Source organism: Syngnathus scovelli, chromosome 9, assembly GCF_024217435.2.
Source record: "Syngnathus scovelli strain Florida chromosome 9, RoL_Ssco_1.2, whole genome shotgun sequence".
Classification (NCBI taxonomy): Eukaryota; Metazoa; Chordata; class Actinopteri; order Syngnathiformes; family Syngnathidae; genus Syngnathus; species Syngnathus scovelli.
The window spans coordinates 10,330,170-10,347,639 of NC_090855.1; the positions used below are offsets into that span (position 1 = coordinate 10,330,170).

The window sequence follows — 17,470 nt, forward strand, 5'->3', positions numbered from 1 at the left end:
ATTCCAATCATCATTCCCAAGCATTACTTGCAGAGTCTAATTCCCTTCTCTCTTTCATTTGGAAAATCCCTCTGCTTTCATCCCTGAGAATGGTTTTAATTCAAGTTGCAACACTGAATAAAGAAGGGGAAGATGGAGAGAGACGTGGGTGAAGAGAATTATTTGGGAAGACAGAGCAGCAGCCAAGATATTTGGGTGTCAATCAATCTGATGCGATGGGGCTGCAAGGAATTGTGAGTAGGGTGCGTTTGATCTGTGTCGTTCAAAGGGGAAAAAGCAAGAAGGGCCATCACAGATGATTTGCCTCTCGCTGCTGGCCCTGGTGCCACTCTGACAGAGAGCAATCCCATGCAGGTTAATTCAACATCCACCTTCTTAATCTTTTTTCTTCTGTCTCTTTCTTTTGGTCTTGTTCTGCCTACTTAGATGAAACAGTTTTTTAGGGGGGGGGTGACCATCTCACCTTTTTTTTGAAAGCCGGAAAGATCACAAGCGCAATTTCGGTGATTCCAACCTCCTACCAACCACCTATAGCTTGAATGCATTCATGTGGGAAACACTTTTTTTTCCACTTATGCAATGATATATTACCATGCCATTTGACAGAGGCAAGATCATCACATCGCTTAAGATGATCATCATAATTTATAGTCAACACAAGTGAAACCATGTTTGCTTGTTTACTGTGTAATATTTTGTATTTGTCATGTGAAAATTGAATAAAAGAGGAGAATAATATTGTTCCTTCACAGGATACATGTTCCATACAGGAGTCGACCTTCAATCTGCAACCCTGACCATGAACTATATGTTTACAGTGCTTTATATGGTTAGAATGAATTGTGGTCATAGCATGATGCCCATAAATATGACCTTGAAATTTCCTCAACAGGATTTTGGAATAAGTATTGTGTTTTCTTATAAATGACAATTAAAAATGAAAGGGAACAAAAATCTAATAAAAAGCAAAAGAGTCTTTGCAGCAAAGTCATCCATATAAGCAGTGAAACAGAGGTGAGGGAAATTATGGGGTGAAAGGTTTTCAGGAAGCACTGGGTGCAAGGTGAGAGGAAACGATTTAGGTTCAGCTAGAGTTTTAAGAAAGAACACGTACAGTCCTTGCATCTGAAAAATTATTATAACTTCATAACTGTTTGGGGAAAAAAAATCAGAAACAACACAAGGGCAATATCGCCCCTGTTTAGTTTCAATAAGAAATGAAGAACAATGCCGCAAAAAAAATGCATTGTAGTGCTACAGTTTGAAGAGGTCAGAAGGATAACAGGATAAAGGCTACCTCCTCTGTTCCTATGAAGGACAAGCACTCTGTCAATTGGATTTGGTGGCCCTCCAAGGACAAATGAAGACCAATGGGATCCAAAGAACCCAACCGAGGAAGATCATGATTTCATCTGTCTCTGTGGTCTGAGTGACTGACAGCAAAGACTAGACCAGCAATCTTTGAGAGCAGTGTCTTTGTGACTGTGAATAGCAAGACTTGATCTCCAGACAAAAAGAACATTCAGTGAGATGAGAAGATCTAACCTCTACAATTGTCAAAGAGCTTGGTTTGGTTGACCTTAATTACCTCAGATGTCTTTAGTTGGATTCATACAAAACCCATTAAAAAACATTGATTATAGAATCTATTCCTTGAAAGTTAAAAAAAATAATGGTGGAGGACAGTCAGTGTGTAACATAGATTGGTGTATGAAGCTGACATAAAATATGTATTTGTGTATTAAATGTGTTGTGTTTTGATAGGCAATAACATAAATATGACATACCTGCATGGAGGTAAGCAAGGTCTGGATTCTCAATATCGGGGTGGCTTTCCTTTAGGTGGTTGCGGAACTCTGTCGGAGAGTTGGTGCCATAGTCACATTTTGGACAGTTGTACATCTTCACCCCCTCATGTTTTCCCGTATGGAGGATGTGCTTTCGAATGTTTTCAGCACAGTTGGATCTGGCAAGAGTAGAAGTTGGAGAAGGCAAATAAAAAAATAATATTTAAGGCCCACCACACACACTGAACAATGGAAGTCGCCTAAAGGCCTCTTTAAACAATGTTTGGAGGTGTTGCAGATACTCTATTTTCTCAATCTGACCACAAACACGATGGTGAGCTTGTCAAGGAAGATTTCCCTGGCCACTGTAGCTTAAATAATACAAAAAAGGTTAGTGTGTGTGGATAAAGCAACCGTAGTGTCCAACAGTAGACCACTTCTAAAAATGAGAGATTAAACCCCACACAGTGCGAGACAGTTCAGTAACATAAGAGTGTGTGCACCACCACATTATCTCATTTGTTTGTTCTTTTCCCTTTTAGAAAATATTTTTTTTACTCAATTGAATTACAGGACTGTCTCAGAAAATTAAAATATTGTGATAAAGTTCTTTATTTTCTGTAATGCAATTAAAAAACAAAAATTACATTAATAAAAGGCTTGCAATATTTCAGTTGATTTGTAATGACATTTTTGTTTTTTAATTGCATTACAGAAAATAAAAAAAACTTAATCACAATATTCAAATTTTCTGAGACAATCCTGTATATAGGTGATAGGTGAGCATGGTCTCATTTTCTACATAAAAGTGGCATTTTAACAGTGGTATGGAGAGTTTTTCTTTAATCCACGGTAGATGTGATTCTGCATGAACTGCACATATGCTTGTAGTAAGACATCATTTAAGCAAGAATGTATAGGTAGAAACCATTTTTTTTCTCCGCGGACACAAACACACCCCATCATGCGATGATGGATGGGATATCCATGCTCGGTTTGGACCTGACATTCTGGACAGTACAGTGCACAATTACTCTCCCTTATCACCTTGGCCAGGCCAATAAAGCCTTACTGTGCCATAGCTCACACAAGCTGAAGAGAAAATTTGTTTTCACTTTTGCAGAGACACCGATCTCCATCACGGGCCACAGTCCACTGGAGCTCCCCAAAAAAATAACCTATATGTTCTGCTCACGCTGTATAAAATCCATGAACACTAGCCATTGATCAACCTTGAGAGCAGGTCACAAGGATGAAGGCCAGTGTGTAATGCTGTGTTAGCCCGAATATAAACTGTTCATAAAAGCTGCATTTAGATATATTCTATTTGGCATTGGATTCCTGATGAGTGCATTGCACATATACAGTAAAACTAACATGTCAGGTTTTCAGGTAAGACCACAAACACTTCACAGGTGAGCATAGCAATAGCCGTCATTTCCTTTGTCATTGTTTGTGTCATTTATTTAGTCAAGGTCAACCAACTGCTATTGGTCACAAAATGAATTAAATTAAATTAAACTGTGAAACTAACAGACATATGAATACTGTATCAGTTGTTAAGACCGAAACTGTAGCGAAATATGCATATATTACAAAGAGTGACTTATTTTGCAAAAGTGAGAGTAAAATGTGTATTTAAGGTGACACTTAAAAACTTCTGCAGGGAGCGTAGGTGGATTCCTAGGGGGTATACTATCCCTCAGATATGGTAATGGTGTAATTGTCATATTAAAACAACACAGCGAGCATTTAGAAGTCAGCAGGTGCCACAGTTAGTGAAAGCCCACACCAGCCCTCCTACTATACACTGTATTAATTAGCCCAACACTGTTTCAACTTCCTCCCCCATCAATGCACTCACCATGGGAATCAGCCGTACTGATGCTGAGCGCGTTCATCACCCTTTCTGTCTAATTCTGTCTCTCCTGCTCTTCTGCCCTCCTTTATTTTAATAATTTCCATATTTCTCCTTGCAGCAAGCATATGGTAATTGGAAAAGTGTAATTGAGAGGCACTTGTGTAGAGGACAGTCAAATGTGTTTGAGTTTGTTAAGAGGTGCATGAGGGGCTTATTTAGATCAGTGGTGTTTTTTTGGACCTTTTACTGCCAAGAAAATCCCACTAATAATCATTACCAGCCTCCACATACCTGCTTTCACTTTACAAGGTTGCATACATTTCTGCCGCTGTCAAGAGGCGTGTCATCCTCAAAGCCACCATTTTTCAAACTGAGGCAGTATTTTCATGAAAGGTATATATAATAAAATGTATGTAGCACCGATACATAAACCGTCATTAGTTGCTGGCAGGAGTCAGAGGCTACTTTGACTTTAAGAATATAAACAAAACTAATAGGTAAATGAATATCAAATAGCATGTTTCGCAATTTGCAGAAAATGCTGAAAAATAGTGCCATCGATAGAATTAATCGGCAGCCATGTTTGTTCACCTGCAGTATCATTTTGCTCCTCTCACCTACGAAAATCATGTATGTATGGTCTAAACAAAGTGCTCGATAAAATTTGATTAAAAAATTTAATATTCGAGCTTTGACAATGGTCTTAATGGCTTTCAAGTAATAAAAATACTGAGAACACTGAGTAATAGGAGTGTTTCCAATTACATCATTTACACTTTTTCCGAACAAGTAAAACATTTTTTTATTTCACTCACAATTTCTTGTTTAATTAATGATGTGGTATGATGGGGTTATAATGACATGGACCTGCCAATGTCGGCAACATTGTGTCTGAGTGGGCGATTTTACTGAGATTGTTGATAATGAGATGGAGCAGTGTTGGAGATTAGAGCAGTCTCCGCTTCACCTCCTACATCCAGATTTTATACCAACACACATGCATGCACGCGCAGAAACTGTGCCACCTGCTTGGCAAATTACATATTCCCCCAAGTACCATACACCGGCGCTGATCATCATTGGCCATCAGCACCACCAAGTGTGGGGAGGTCAATGAGCTGATACCAACCTGTATTCGCACCAGGGGCAACGGTATGGTTTCTCCCCAGTGTGAACCCGACTGTGTCTTGACAGGTGGGACTGCGTGGTAGAAGCGAAGCTGCAAAGTTTACATTTGAAGGGTCTCTCTCCTATGGGTTGGAGATTTAAATAGAGATTTGACAATAAAACAGACAGCAGAAAGAAAAAAAACAATTGATTGAATTAACACATGCAAGGAAGTGGAAAACAAACTGAGTTGAACACAAACTAAATGAGAAGAAAATTAATTTGAACTCTTAATGTGATTATCGATCCTTGGGCCCTTTCTTGACAGCAGTTATGTTGTTTCATTTCCTCATGCCCCCCCAAAAACAAAAAAAAAAAAAAAAACACTATTATTGACAGCCCATCTAAAAATATGCAATTTCCCTAAGCAACAGACTGACATGGTGGAATGATAACTAAAATTAAAAATCTCAGCCATGCTGGTACACATGCCTATCACTGACAGCGGTGTGTCACACGATGGGAGTCTTGTTTGTATGATAGTTGGTAAAATTATGTACAGGGTGAAAATACTACTTTTTTTATCTTAAAGTGTCACTCTCAGTCCGAGATTATTGAGTTCACACATTGCTGCCGGTGTGTATTTCCTACCTGTGTGCTGGCGTCTGTGTTTGGTGAGAGCGTGTCGTGTGCCTCCAGCAAAACCGCACAGGTCACATAGGTAAGTCTTTTCACCTGTACAAGATGATGGAAAAAAAACTCATTTATTCCGATTATTGTCTACTTAGCAAAACAGGAAGTAGACACATAATTCTATATGCAGGAACATTATATAAGTAGCATACAAAACAAAGTTGAATGTGAATTTCACCAGCTTGTGTTATTGTGCTTTTTTACCATTGTTATTTTGACACTGGGTTTTAAAAAAAAAAAAAAAAATTAAAAAAAACCTGCAACAATTTTAAGTCGACAGTATCAAACTTGTTTCTTTTTTAAAAACTAGGTGGAAAAAAAAGTCACGGCTATGGTACCACTAAGGAAAATAATTTAATGTGTTAGAAGGGTGATTCAAAGTATTATAAAGAGAGAATAGAACAAGTAGAGTAAATATATGAGAAACAGGTTGAGTTGGCTCACAGATGAGCCATGCAAAAGTCACAGATCAGTAGTGTATATCCATCAGAGCTCTCGGAGCTAACTAATTCCTCCAATCAGATGGATCCATGTAAATATGTCAAATGGGGGACGGGAAATTGCCAGTGTGGTTTATTGACTGTGATAAAATCTGAAAAGCACCGCTGAACATAATTACATACTTGTCAGAGCCATAAAAATTAGCTTTATTATCAATGGGATGGTTTTCTACAACTTCATTTGGGGGCGATGCCTTCCAGATGGGGAGCGTGGAGAGCTTTTTCACACTCCTCCTCCCTTCTCTGCATCTGGCCTTGTCATTAACAGCATGATGAGCTCCCTCTCTCTTTCTCCCTCCCATTTGTGCAGAACTTCACGCACAGTCAGACACACGTACACACAACTGCACCTACACGCGCACACACAACAACACGTTTTTTGATAATAATGGAGGCCTTTTACAGAGTTGACACAGATGTCTTGCCAAATAATATGTACTATGTCCAACACACATCGTACTTCATGTATTGTGGTATATTTTTCCATGCATGATGATTCAAATACAGTTCAGTAAAAACTGAACTCACGCACACTTGCACATAGTATTTCAGCAAGCCAAGCCATTTAAATATTCATGTGAATTCAAATATTGAACTGCATTTTCTGATCATGGAAGTAGGTTACTCTCGCAGCTGGGCCTCTGTGGTACGCCACACGCTTTTCTCAAAGGCAGATAGCAACTTTCAGTGAGAGCCCAGAGAGACAAACTTGCATCGAGTTTCCTCGAACCTATCTGTTTAAAACCGCTCAACTGTGAAAAGAGCTTTAATGCAGCACCATTTAAATAAGAGAAAACAGTCTCAAAAAGCAACATTTGTCAAGCTACATGAATAGATTCACTTTTTTCAATGAAAACATATTAGTCTCCCCTCAAAAAAGAAATCTGTTTTCCAACACGTTAAAAATCTAATAATGGCGGCCCACAGGGTAAAATTGACAAGATAGTAAATAATATGAGATTTTATTAATTTCAATTTTAAGATTTGTTTTTACTCTTATTCAATTTATTACACATTCAGCATGTAGTTATATGTAGTATGTATATATACTTCAAATACTCCAGTCAAGATGATAATTAAAAGTGCACCTATTTTGTGGTCTGTAATGTGACAATGATCACAATAGTGTTTTGAACAGATACCCAGCATAAACGAGGTCCGTTGTCTCTAGCCTGTAAACCCTATCTGCTTAGACCTTGACTTTATATGAGAAAATACGATGCTGGTCACTCTCGCCCTTTCCCTCTCTCCATCTCTCATTACACCCAGCGCTCCAAGACCTCACCACAGAAAAAAATCCATAACCATCGATCCTTATGCCGAGCTGCGGTCGCCACAATTATTCTTGAGCATTCTTGAGGAGAAAACATTGGCAATAAATTACTTGCGTGCTTTTCATCTGCTGATATGTGGTGGAACACTCTTGGCTGACCTAAAAGGCAAGGTGGTGCAGCGGAAGAGTGATACATAGTTGTCAAAACTAAGGGTTGTAGTGACTTTACTAACCCACAATGACATGTAGGGCCTGACGTCAACCAGTCACTAATCACACAGTTTCGACTTGCAAAGACTTGCAGCAACAGATGAGTAAACTGAATGAAATACATCCATCACAATGAACCAGTGAAGGGGAGATAACTATAAAAGTGGAAGGCGGAAATTACTTCATCCCACACAAAGATGTCCCCCATTATTTGCAAACACCGCAAATGCCCACCATGCAGAACCTGCTGCTGTGAAAAATTTAAATTGTGCAGTTCCTAGTAAGTACTGATAGATCACCTTCTGTATCTAATCTACAACTAACAACACTAGGATTTACTTGAATATTTTCACATGTAACATATTTGCAGTATTACCACTAACCTCTAAGAGTAGTAGTCATCTTATTATATTCTTAAAGTTCTTTAATGCAAAACAATAAAATAAGTATCTTTAAATCTAAACAGTACAACCCTTCCTACAGTGTGTGTGTTCACATATATTCCATGATATGTGTGTATGTTTCAACCCTGAAGGAGTCTGCATGCTATAATTGCCACCCTCATTAGTTATGTTTTAACAGGAGAGGACGGGAGGGCAATTAATTTTACCGCTTAATTTTTGACACGGAATCCGCTGCTGTATTGATGTGCTCGCCATTTTGGCTCTCATTTTTCAGAGAAATTAATTGACAAAGTACGAAGATTTATCAGCATATCGCCAGATTAAGCGACAAACTGAGGCAATGAGGAAATCAATTGTAGCCCTGTCGCTGTGTTCAGCCCCCAACGCATCGCTCCCCCTCACCGCAGCCCCCCTTTTCTTGCAATGCCCAAGAGCATGGGGGGGAAAAAAAGCTGGGTGGGTAAGATGCAGCACACTTATTTATTTATTTGTGTCGTTCATTCATCAGCGGTTACAAATGACCCTGGCGGCTGAAGACCACAGAACTCCCCTCGCTGCACCCCCCTCCCCCCCTCCCAATCACTCAGACGACTGCCGTGTGAGGAAAAGTGATTAATAACAAAAGCACACAAATCAGAAAGGAACAACGCATGCAGTTCAGGGCAGTAAAGGAGAGCTGGAGGTGCTAACGTTTTTCACTTTAAACAATAACAACAACAAGGGGACCACCGTTTAGGAATCACAGTTAATATGGATTGCACTGGATATTCCCCCCCCAAAAAAATAAATAAAAAATATCTATATATATATATATTTGCCATTCAAAATGAATGATTACCCCAAAAGTCATTTGGTTGTTCTTAAAAGACAAGATATCAACATTTATTCTATATTTCCAGGTAATCACATCTGGTGAGCAAAAATATACGAACACAGAGATATAAAATACCATGAGTTTAGGTGAACAGGAGTTAAGATTTAATTGTAAACTTTTTGCTTGGAACAACTGTAGCAAACCTGTAACCTACTGATTACTGACTATTCAAATTCTTCAGTGAGGCTGTTCCAGGATTTCACCACATCTACTTTTACTCCAGTCTCTTGAACATGGGAAAAAAATGCATGCTCTACAGACTTTGTGTCTGGAGATTGAAGTGGCTTGATGTTTTTTTTTTTTTTTTTTGGTCTGTCAATCAACATCTGTAACTTAGTACACACCACTGGGTTCTTTCTTCTTCAGGACATTCCCAAAGGTTGTAAGGGCTATGTGTAATGGCGCCGATTGATTGCTTCACAATAGATTTAGTTGTTTTTCTAGTTTTTCTACACATAGATAGTTCTGTGGTTTTTATATTGATTAACTGTGGGTTTTTTTCATGAATAAAACTCAAATCTCAACAATCAGTGCTTTTTAATGCCAATGCAAAATGACCTGGGAAACAAAACAATACTGTATAAATCAGATTTATTAAAATCAAATATTGTTAGCGTTATTATGATTTCTCACAGGAAGTAATTTGTGAATGACATCCCCCAAAAAGTTGAAAAAGATTTGGTGAATAACTTTAAATATTGTTACTATAGCAATTACATATAAAAATCCCACGAGGATGTTATTGGAAAAATAATTGGTAATATTGAAACATGCTGATGTTTATTTATTATTACTTGTATTATTAGCTGCCATTACTTAATTAAATTAAAAATTTCAATAGAAAAAAACAGTCACATCTTAGGCATAGCAAGAAGTTTAAGTTTGTTAAGAAAAGTTACCTTACAATGTGATTATTACAGTAATGACTTTTAGCTTTCGAATTGTAGAATAATGCCGGTTTATTCTTTTTATTCATTTATTTTTGTAGATTCCTGTTTGCCTGAAGGTTGTGGTTCTGATCAGAGCTTCAACAACTACACAAGGTTATTTTAAAATGCTTGTTTTTCTATTTGTCTGTCTGAAATTACTGAAATATTGTGATATAAAGCAAGTTTTGAGTACGGGGCCGTTCTTAGTGAATGACAATATTACAATAACTTTGGGCTCATAACCACACAGCACAGTCACTGTCCTGTGAGTGCATTATTCATTCTCATTCATTCTCTTTTCAAAACTTTCCTTTTTCCATCTCACTTAATTCAGTCGTTTCAAATTGGTGTTTCTTTTCTGTCCAAGACAAAAACATACATGCACAACGACAACTGCACATGGCTCTTCTGGTGACAACTGGGTGACAGCGATGTCAGCAACCTGATGGGCAATGATGAGTGCTTGATACAAATGAAAATGAAATGTCTAATTGTGTCAGAGGTGCCTTCACATTATATCACTGTTGAAACACATTTAAAATAACATCCAGCAAATCTCGCTCTCACACAGCAGGCACCCGTGACGGATGGAGAGCTCTCCTGCAAGCATTCAGTCAGGCTGTCAGGCCGCTGGCTGCTGCTGCGTCTGTCACTGACTTAAACGGCCACGTATGGGACATTATTAAAGCTGAGGGGAAACTGCTTGGCTGCAACAAAGACACATTTGGGTTGACCTGTACTACCATTGAGGTACTATTTCGGGGGGTTAACAGTGGAAAATTGACCTTTTAATTAATTGTATATAAATATTTGGGTCTCGAGAGTGAATGTCCACCCATCAAGGGTTGTTCGTTTCTGTGTGCCCTGTGATTGGCTGGCAACCTGTTCAGGGTGTCCCCCGCCCGTTAACTGCTGGGATAAGCTCCACGCGCGCAACCCCCGTGGGGACAAGCGGTATAGAAAACGGATGGATGTTCTGATTATATTAAAATTATTTGTGGTTGGTGAAAAAATAAGGATAAGGAACACTATACTAACCGGCCGAACCTGGTCCAAATATCTAAATTAAAGTAAAAAATAAAAACATTGTCTTTTCTTATCCCTTTGAATCAAAGTTGTTGGTTACAGTACTTTATATAAATTGGATGGCAGTGATTGAATCTGGAAGTTTAAGCGTTTCTAGTTTCAATGACTGCTCAACTATCTCTGGGTGTTGAAAATGAATACAGATGGCCAATACTCGGGCAAAAATGTGTGATTTTCGAAACAAATCTGTGAAGTTTTTTTTATGTGAGATGACATTTTCACAGTTTACACACACATATCAGCTTTTTAGTTTCTCCACCTATTGTCCATCTTTTTTTTTTTTCTTTTTTTAAGAATAGTGTTTCATAAACTAACTGTGGTGTTTATTTATGAGTGCACGTCATTGTAAATAATTACTGGATTTAAAGTAGAAGTCACTCGATTTCTTACCAGTGTGTGTACGGTAATGGTCTTTCATTGCTGACAGGTTGAGGAAGGCGTAGTGGCAGGACGGCCAGGAACACTTATAAGGTTTCTCCCCACTGTGCAGTTTCAGGTGGTTGTTTAGTGCCCATTTTTCACTGAAGGAGCGCTCACACAACTTGCACTCGAACTTCCTGTAGAATATAGGAGGTAAGGAAGAAAGAAGGGAGGCAGGGACAGGAAGTCAGCAGGGGGGAAACTGTTATTTACCGAGATCCTAGCACGAACATAAAATACTGGTAAGTTTATGCCGCGAGAAAGAAAATGGAGGTTGCTGGGTAGTTGCAATCCTAGTCACAGTGCACGGGAGCGTTTGATTGTAAGCTGTATGTCTACATTGGATGGCACGCACGCACACGCACACGCAGGCACACGCACGCACACACGCACACACACACACACACACGCACACACACACACACACAGGGGCAAACACAGGAGTGTAGTTGGCTACTGGTATGTCATGTCTGTATAAGCAGGCATTGATTTTTCTGTCCTGGCCTGCCACCTCTACCATTTATTCTCTGCTTTGCACCAGGGCCCAGAGGACTACAGAAATTCTGTTACAGACCACACATGCACACAAACACACGCGCACACACACACACATGCGCACACACATGGGGTGGGTGGGGATATTGGAGGCCTGCGGGGAGAATAAAGTTCACCTGTCCAGCATCCCTGACCACTTAGCCAGGGTTAAATGAACAGTTATCAACATTTTAGCCACCATCTCTTGAGCCCCCTAGATCATAGCTTCTCCACCTCCTAAAAACTCCTTTCAAACACTTACTCATCTGTGTTTTTATAATGAACACACTCCTCTGCATTAAATAGACAGTATTAATCTCATAAACGTGAATGTGTGGATACAGTCCACATTGCTTGCTTTGCCAAAATGATTTGGGAATGCTTGACAATTGATACGTATGAGTCAATACATTTACAACAATTGAAAAGAACGAGAGCATATTTTCAAGATTTCAAATGGAATCCACATTATAAAATGTTTAATTATAAAACTACAAATTAACTATATGTATAATAGATACTGTATAATAATAAAATATGATCATACAATATAATATGATCATACAGCATAAAACATGTACAGTACACATTAGAAACACCTCTCCAATACAATGCAGTGCAATTTTACGACAGTGTACTTGTACTTACTTGGAAGGGAAAAAGAAAACAATTGTAAAATAAAATATCTTTTTTTAATGGCAATTAAAATTGGCTCTTATGTTCTTTAGAAAGGCTGTTGTTTTTTATTCCATGTTTGTAATGCATCAGGATAGTAGGTGTCAGGAGTGTGAAAACGCATCTTGTTTTTACTAACTCGACATGTGTCTGTTCCTCATGCTGACGCCTACATTATTTGACACACTGTGGTCTTTTTTGTCTCGTGTGGGATGTCTGCACCTATATTCATCTACTGTGCTATTGGGCTTCAAGAAACGAACAGAAAGTAAACACAATAGAAAAACTTGGGCTGGAATTAATCTTTGCCCCACTCTATAATTTAGACGCAGAATGACTAATGTGCAAGTCATAAACAAATGATGTCAGGTTTTGGGAAACATTTGTCTTGCAGTGAGGCCCGTGTTATTTTAGGGAGGGTGGCTGTCTTTAAGTCCTGATTGTGTCGTTTAATCCCCATGGTATCTGTTTCATAGCGAGCCGCATGACACTCACCTGAACAAATAATGACTCCACGCAGCATGTAGCATGTGTCTGAATCAATAATTCATACTCATACATCTTCCTTACTGGAAGAAGGGGGGGGGGGGGGGGGGGGCAACAGATAATAGTAGAGAGACATAAAACCAAAAAGGCAGGAATTAAATGTGGTGGGGGGGGGCGTATTAAGAGCAAAATGGCTTGTCATGGCTATAATAACAATCTATATGTGCAGTGAATTTGACTTTGGATCAGATATGCAATAGATGTTTCAAGCACGCTTACGAGAAAGGAAGCTGTAAAATGCCGCCAGTAACCGCCAATGCTTTATTAAACAGCCTTATTTCTTTCATCACGTGACTTAGGACAAACATAATTTGACCAATAGATGTACATTTGCATCTGTTTTTCTTCATTCCCTGCGGTATTTATAGAACAACTCATTGCTCGTGCCACCATGGGAGAGATAAATAAGGTGAGTGAAGAGATGCTATCTTTTATTGTAAGCAATATGAGCAACAGTCCTGCTTTATGAGCTAAACAGGCTATTGTTTATTATGCAGCCTAATCACAAAGTCAGGCAGGCCTTGACAATGCTGCGATGGAGAAAAAGGAGAACCAATGCAAAGCAGAGAACATGGAGGAAGGTGCGTGCGCTACCAGCACTGACTATCAGTCGGTGGTTTGTAAGGATGAGAGAAGAGCTTGGGTCTGTTTTTATGGGATCTTTGATCTTGTCCCCAGCATGTCCGATTCCGTCACGATTTACTGTCTCACAAATCCATATGCATATCGCCTCGAAATAGCATGGCACCTTGCAAAATTCATTGAAGGATCATTTCCTTGATTTTAATGTGGAATTGCACATTGCAAAGAACAAAGAACAATTTAAGGTCTGAATTTTTTTAAATGCATTCGCAAGCAAAGGACATTTAAACCCTTTGGACTCTTTTTATGTAGTTTTGTTTAGTTTGCATGGTAGTTTTTTAGGTTGTTTCTGAACATCAAACATTTAAAGGGACATGATAATTAATAGGTATGGATGCTGAAGTCTGTGTTTTATTTTGGTATTGACTGGACTACTGAGTACTGATTCATAATCAAATGGTAACCACGTTGAGAGTTGGTGATTTTTCATGGCACACAAACAACAGAGCACGCACTCAGGCGTAATTATGTTACTCGCTCACGCTAAAAATACCTTTCCTGGTTTGAAGCGAGTGAGCGCTCACTTCAGTATATCATTTATATTATACAAATATATTGTGTTTCGTGGAATGAAGACAAACATTAATACACAATTACAACATATCGTCGTTCCTTGTGCAATGTAATGTAAACAGCTTAGGGTCACACTATAGTTTGTAATAATTTATTATTTATATTTTTAAAACATTATACCATTATTTTTACTTATTTTAAACTCAATGTTATTTGATATATTTGCCAAATGCATGACTTGAAAAAAATACATTTTATTACTGAATAACATTGAAAGGCTCGAGGTCACCATATTCACAAAAATGCAGACTACGTGGAAGGGATTGAGAATCAGATTCGTGCTCATGGCACCTGTATGTTTTTTGTTTTGTTTTTTAAAGTGATATATATTAACAATGCAGAGACCAAACAAATCAACATCACTTTCAGATATTTAACCTGAATCCTGACTAGAAGATCACACGACAAATACGCGTTTGTGACTTGGAACTCGTTCCCTTTTGAGTCTTTATAACGCCCTTTCTTCCACAATATCTTGCCTCTGTATCCCCAGGTCAAGCAACGAGATGATATGACTGGCATGCGGTGGAGATTTATTCAAAGACCCAGGTGGGCTTGTTGCCTGTACTTTCTGAAAGCTGCCGGCTTCCACAAGTATACCGTCACTCATTACCATATACCGTGGTGTGATCTTGTCATGAGTTCAGGAATAAAATACTGGCAAAACATCACAGGCCACACTGGCCTTAATTGTGATATACTGTGTATCTCCTAGGAGGTGTAAATTTGTATCGTTATCAGTAGTTGTATTATATAGATAACAAAAAAAAAAAAAACAAGACCTGGTTTCTTACCATAGACTCACTGCTGCCTCCAAGTGGTAAGGTGTAAACGTGAGTGTTTAAGTGACACAATTGCTGGCAATTATTTTGATTCTTTAGGTTAATTGTAACAGGGGGAAGGAAAAAGAAGACTCAATAAAAATATATTCACCAGAAATCTCTATTCCTGGTGAACGTCACACCAATCAATGACGGGAAAACGTTTTTCTTTCAAAGAAAGACGTTTTTGATGGACCGCTCAACAATATTTATTTGTCAAGGTTGTTGGCCAGTTGGTGTGCGGAACTAATCTCCAACACTCTCTCATGGCAACACAAAGACAGAAAAAGAGAGGGGCCGACTCTCGCCTGAAGCCAAACTGACACAAACAGACAACTTCAAAGTGAAGACTGTTGTTTATTGGGCAACGGGAAAGGGGGGAGAAAATTTATCTGATATGCAACTGTCAGGAGAGCATTTTCACATGCAAAATAGCGAGTGAGTGAGAGAGATTACCTAGAGGGAGGAACATGACAGCATTCACTAGGGTCAGGATGGATCATCATCTTCAGCCCCCTACTGCATCATCTCTCTTTTTCTCCATCCATCTTTATCTCTCAGCTTCCCTCACTTCTTCCTACCATTTTCCCTTCCCCGGTATTTTCCCTCTCGTCCTGTTTTCAGACTTCATCACTCTGCACTTCGACAAGCTTTAGATCCAGACTAAATTAGCTGAATGAGGATTAAATCATAGGCCATGAGCTCTTTCTAGATATTGGGAGAAAGAGTGAGTAAGCCTTATATGCTAGCTGACTGATTTCGGACCTAAATATGTGTCTAAAGAGATGATCCTCTTTAAATAGGGATCAATGGAAACCCAATTTGATTGTGGTATAGGGTAAAAAAAAAAAAAAAAAAGCAGAACAAATTACATTTATCTTTCCTCAACACGGATGCTGGCTTTGTTATTTGTCACGGGCGAAGCCAATCTGGACTAAGCTATCAAACACTGCTCAGGGTGATCAGAATAATTCTATGAGATTTGTAGTTATTAAAATAAGTTTTCTGCTTGGTGTGAGTCAAACATTCAAATAAATAAAGAAAGCTCTCTATTGCTGGCTTCAGCATAAACTAGGGAAAGACAATTCTCTCTCCTGGGAAAGGCCAAGAATTACCCTAACAGAGGGCCGTTTTAAAGTATACAGCCAGCATACTCATCACAGGAAAAACAAATAAATACATAAAACCACAGTGAAGGGGCTGCGTGTGTCTACACACAATTGTGGATGAACCTCCTATAGAGGACCGCTGCAGATGACTGCAATATAAACAACGGCACACAACAGAGATGGTGTGGCTGATTTATGTTTACCTTCTATCCCAAGAGGAGGAGGAGGAGTGGAAAGAAAAGATAATGAAATAAATAATAAAAGGCCAAGCCCATCAGATAAGCTCCTGTTTATCCTGCTGTAGGGCAAATACAAATTGTCAATTTAATGAACACGGCAGACGTGACGAAAGCGGGGTGAAGGAGCCTCCCGTCTGACAAACAATCAGGAAATGTTATCTTAATATTGTTGTGCTGTTATTCAGCCCATAACTTAAGGACGGAGAAAGGAAAATGAGGTGGCATGACGGCAGAGGGGAGTGAGGGGATGGGCAGTGAGGTACAAAGGCCATGTCCCTCTGTGGTGGCCCTGTTATTGCCTATTTTTATTATTAGCCATAGTTCAAGAGTCCCAAACACACTTTGAAACATGCAGTCCTAAATCTTAACACATTGCACGTGCACACACACACAAGCACGCACGCAACACACACACTCAATTATGAAACTAAAAGAATAACAAAACATACCCCAGGTGTTGCTTTTCTATCGTGTGCTCAAGCAAGTTTGCCGTGATGTTTCACCACAAGCTACTGTCCAAAAATATACCTCTTCAAACATAACAAAATTGATTTGCATGACACACTTTGGCTCACGTTCAAATATTCATCTTCACCCATCTTTTACGGCCCGCTTAAAAGGGGTGTGAATGGGTCGTTCAAAGCTTCATTATAATTCTTTAATTTGAGGCTTTGCAATCTGTGTAGCCACCTAACTTAACCATTATCTCCATATTTATATATTGCGAGCACTAAATTGCGTCAGGAAGAATTACTATCAATATGAGTATCTGCAACAATAACTCAGCCCTGCAGCTAAGGACAGGATGCTCTTTATCAGACTCCTGATAGGCCTTAAATACAGCACAAGGCAGCCATATCAGAGCTTTTTCTCTCTAATATCAAGCTGCATTAGCACGTCGTAAATCAAATTACACTCAGAGAATTTCATTTGGGTCACCTGCCAGTGCTGCGGTGCAACAGAAATATTTATGTTTCCATGCTGCAAATCAGCGCTTTCAGGTATACAAAGAGATGGGGAGGGGTGGGGCTAAGTGTGAAAATTGGGTATAAACCTAATTATCTTTTCAGAATACAGAGAAAGCATGCTGTAAATTGCGGAACTCGTGAAGCAAGCAGGCGTTTTGGAAACCTGTGAGGACGAGGGGAGCTGCTTTAGCGGTTATCTCGTCCCTGAATTTGCTCAAA

The 17,470-nt window shown here is 39.0% G+C and overlaps 1 protein-coding gene across 1 annotated transcript in view; it reads right to left on the reverse strand.

Annotated features, from left to right (window-relative positions):
- Positions 1-17,470, reverse strand: part of znf407 (zinc finger protein 407) — a 113,473-nt gene that overhangs the window by 32,571 nt on the left and 63,432 nt on the right. Inside the window, exons 6-9 of the mRNA XM_049729504.2 lie at positions 11,115-11,281; positions 5,407-5,490; positions 4,778-4,898; positions 1,788-1,966 (exon numbers count right to left, since the gene is read on the reverse strand). Coding sequence (XP_049585461.1) covers positions 1,788-1,966; positions 4,778-4,898; positions 5,407-5,490; positions 11,115-11,281 — 551 coding nt within the window. The remainder of the gene's footprint in view (positions 1-1,787; positions 1,967-4,777; positions 4,899-5,406; positions 5,491-11,114; positions 11,282-17,470) is intronic.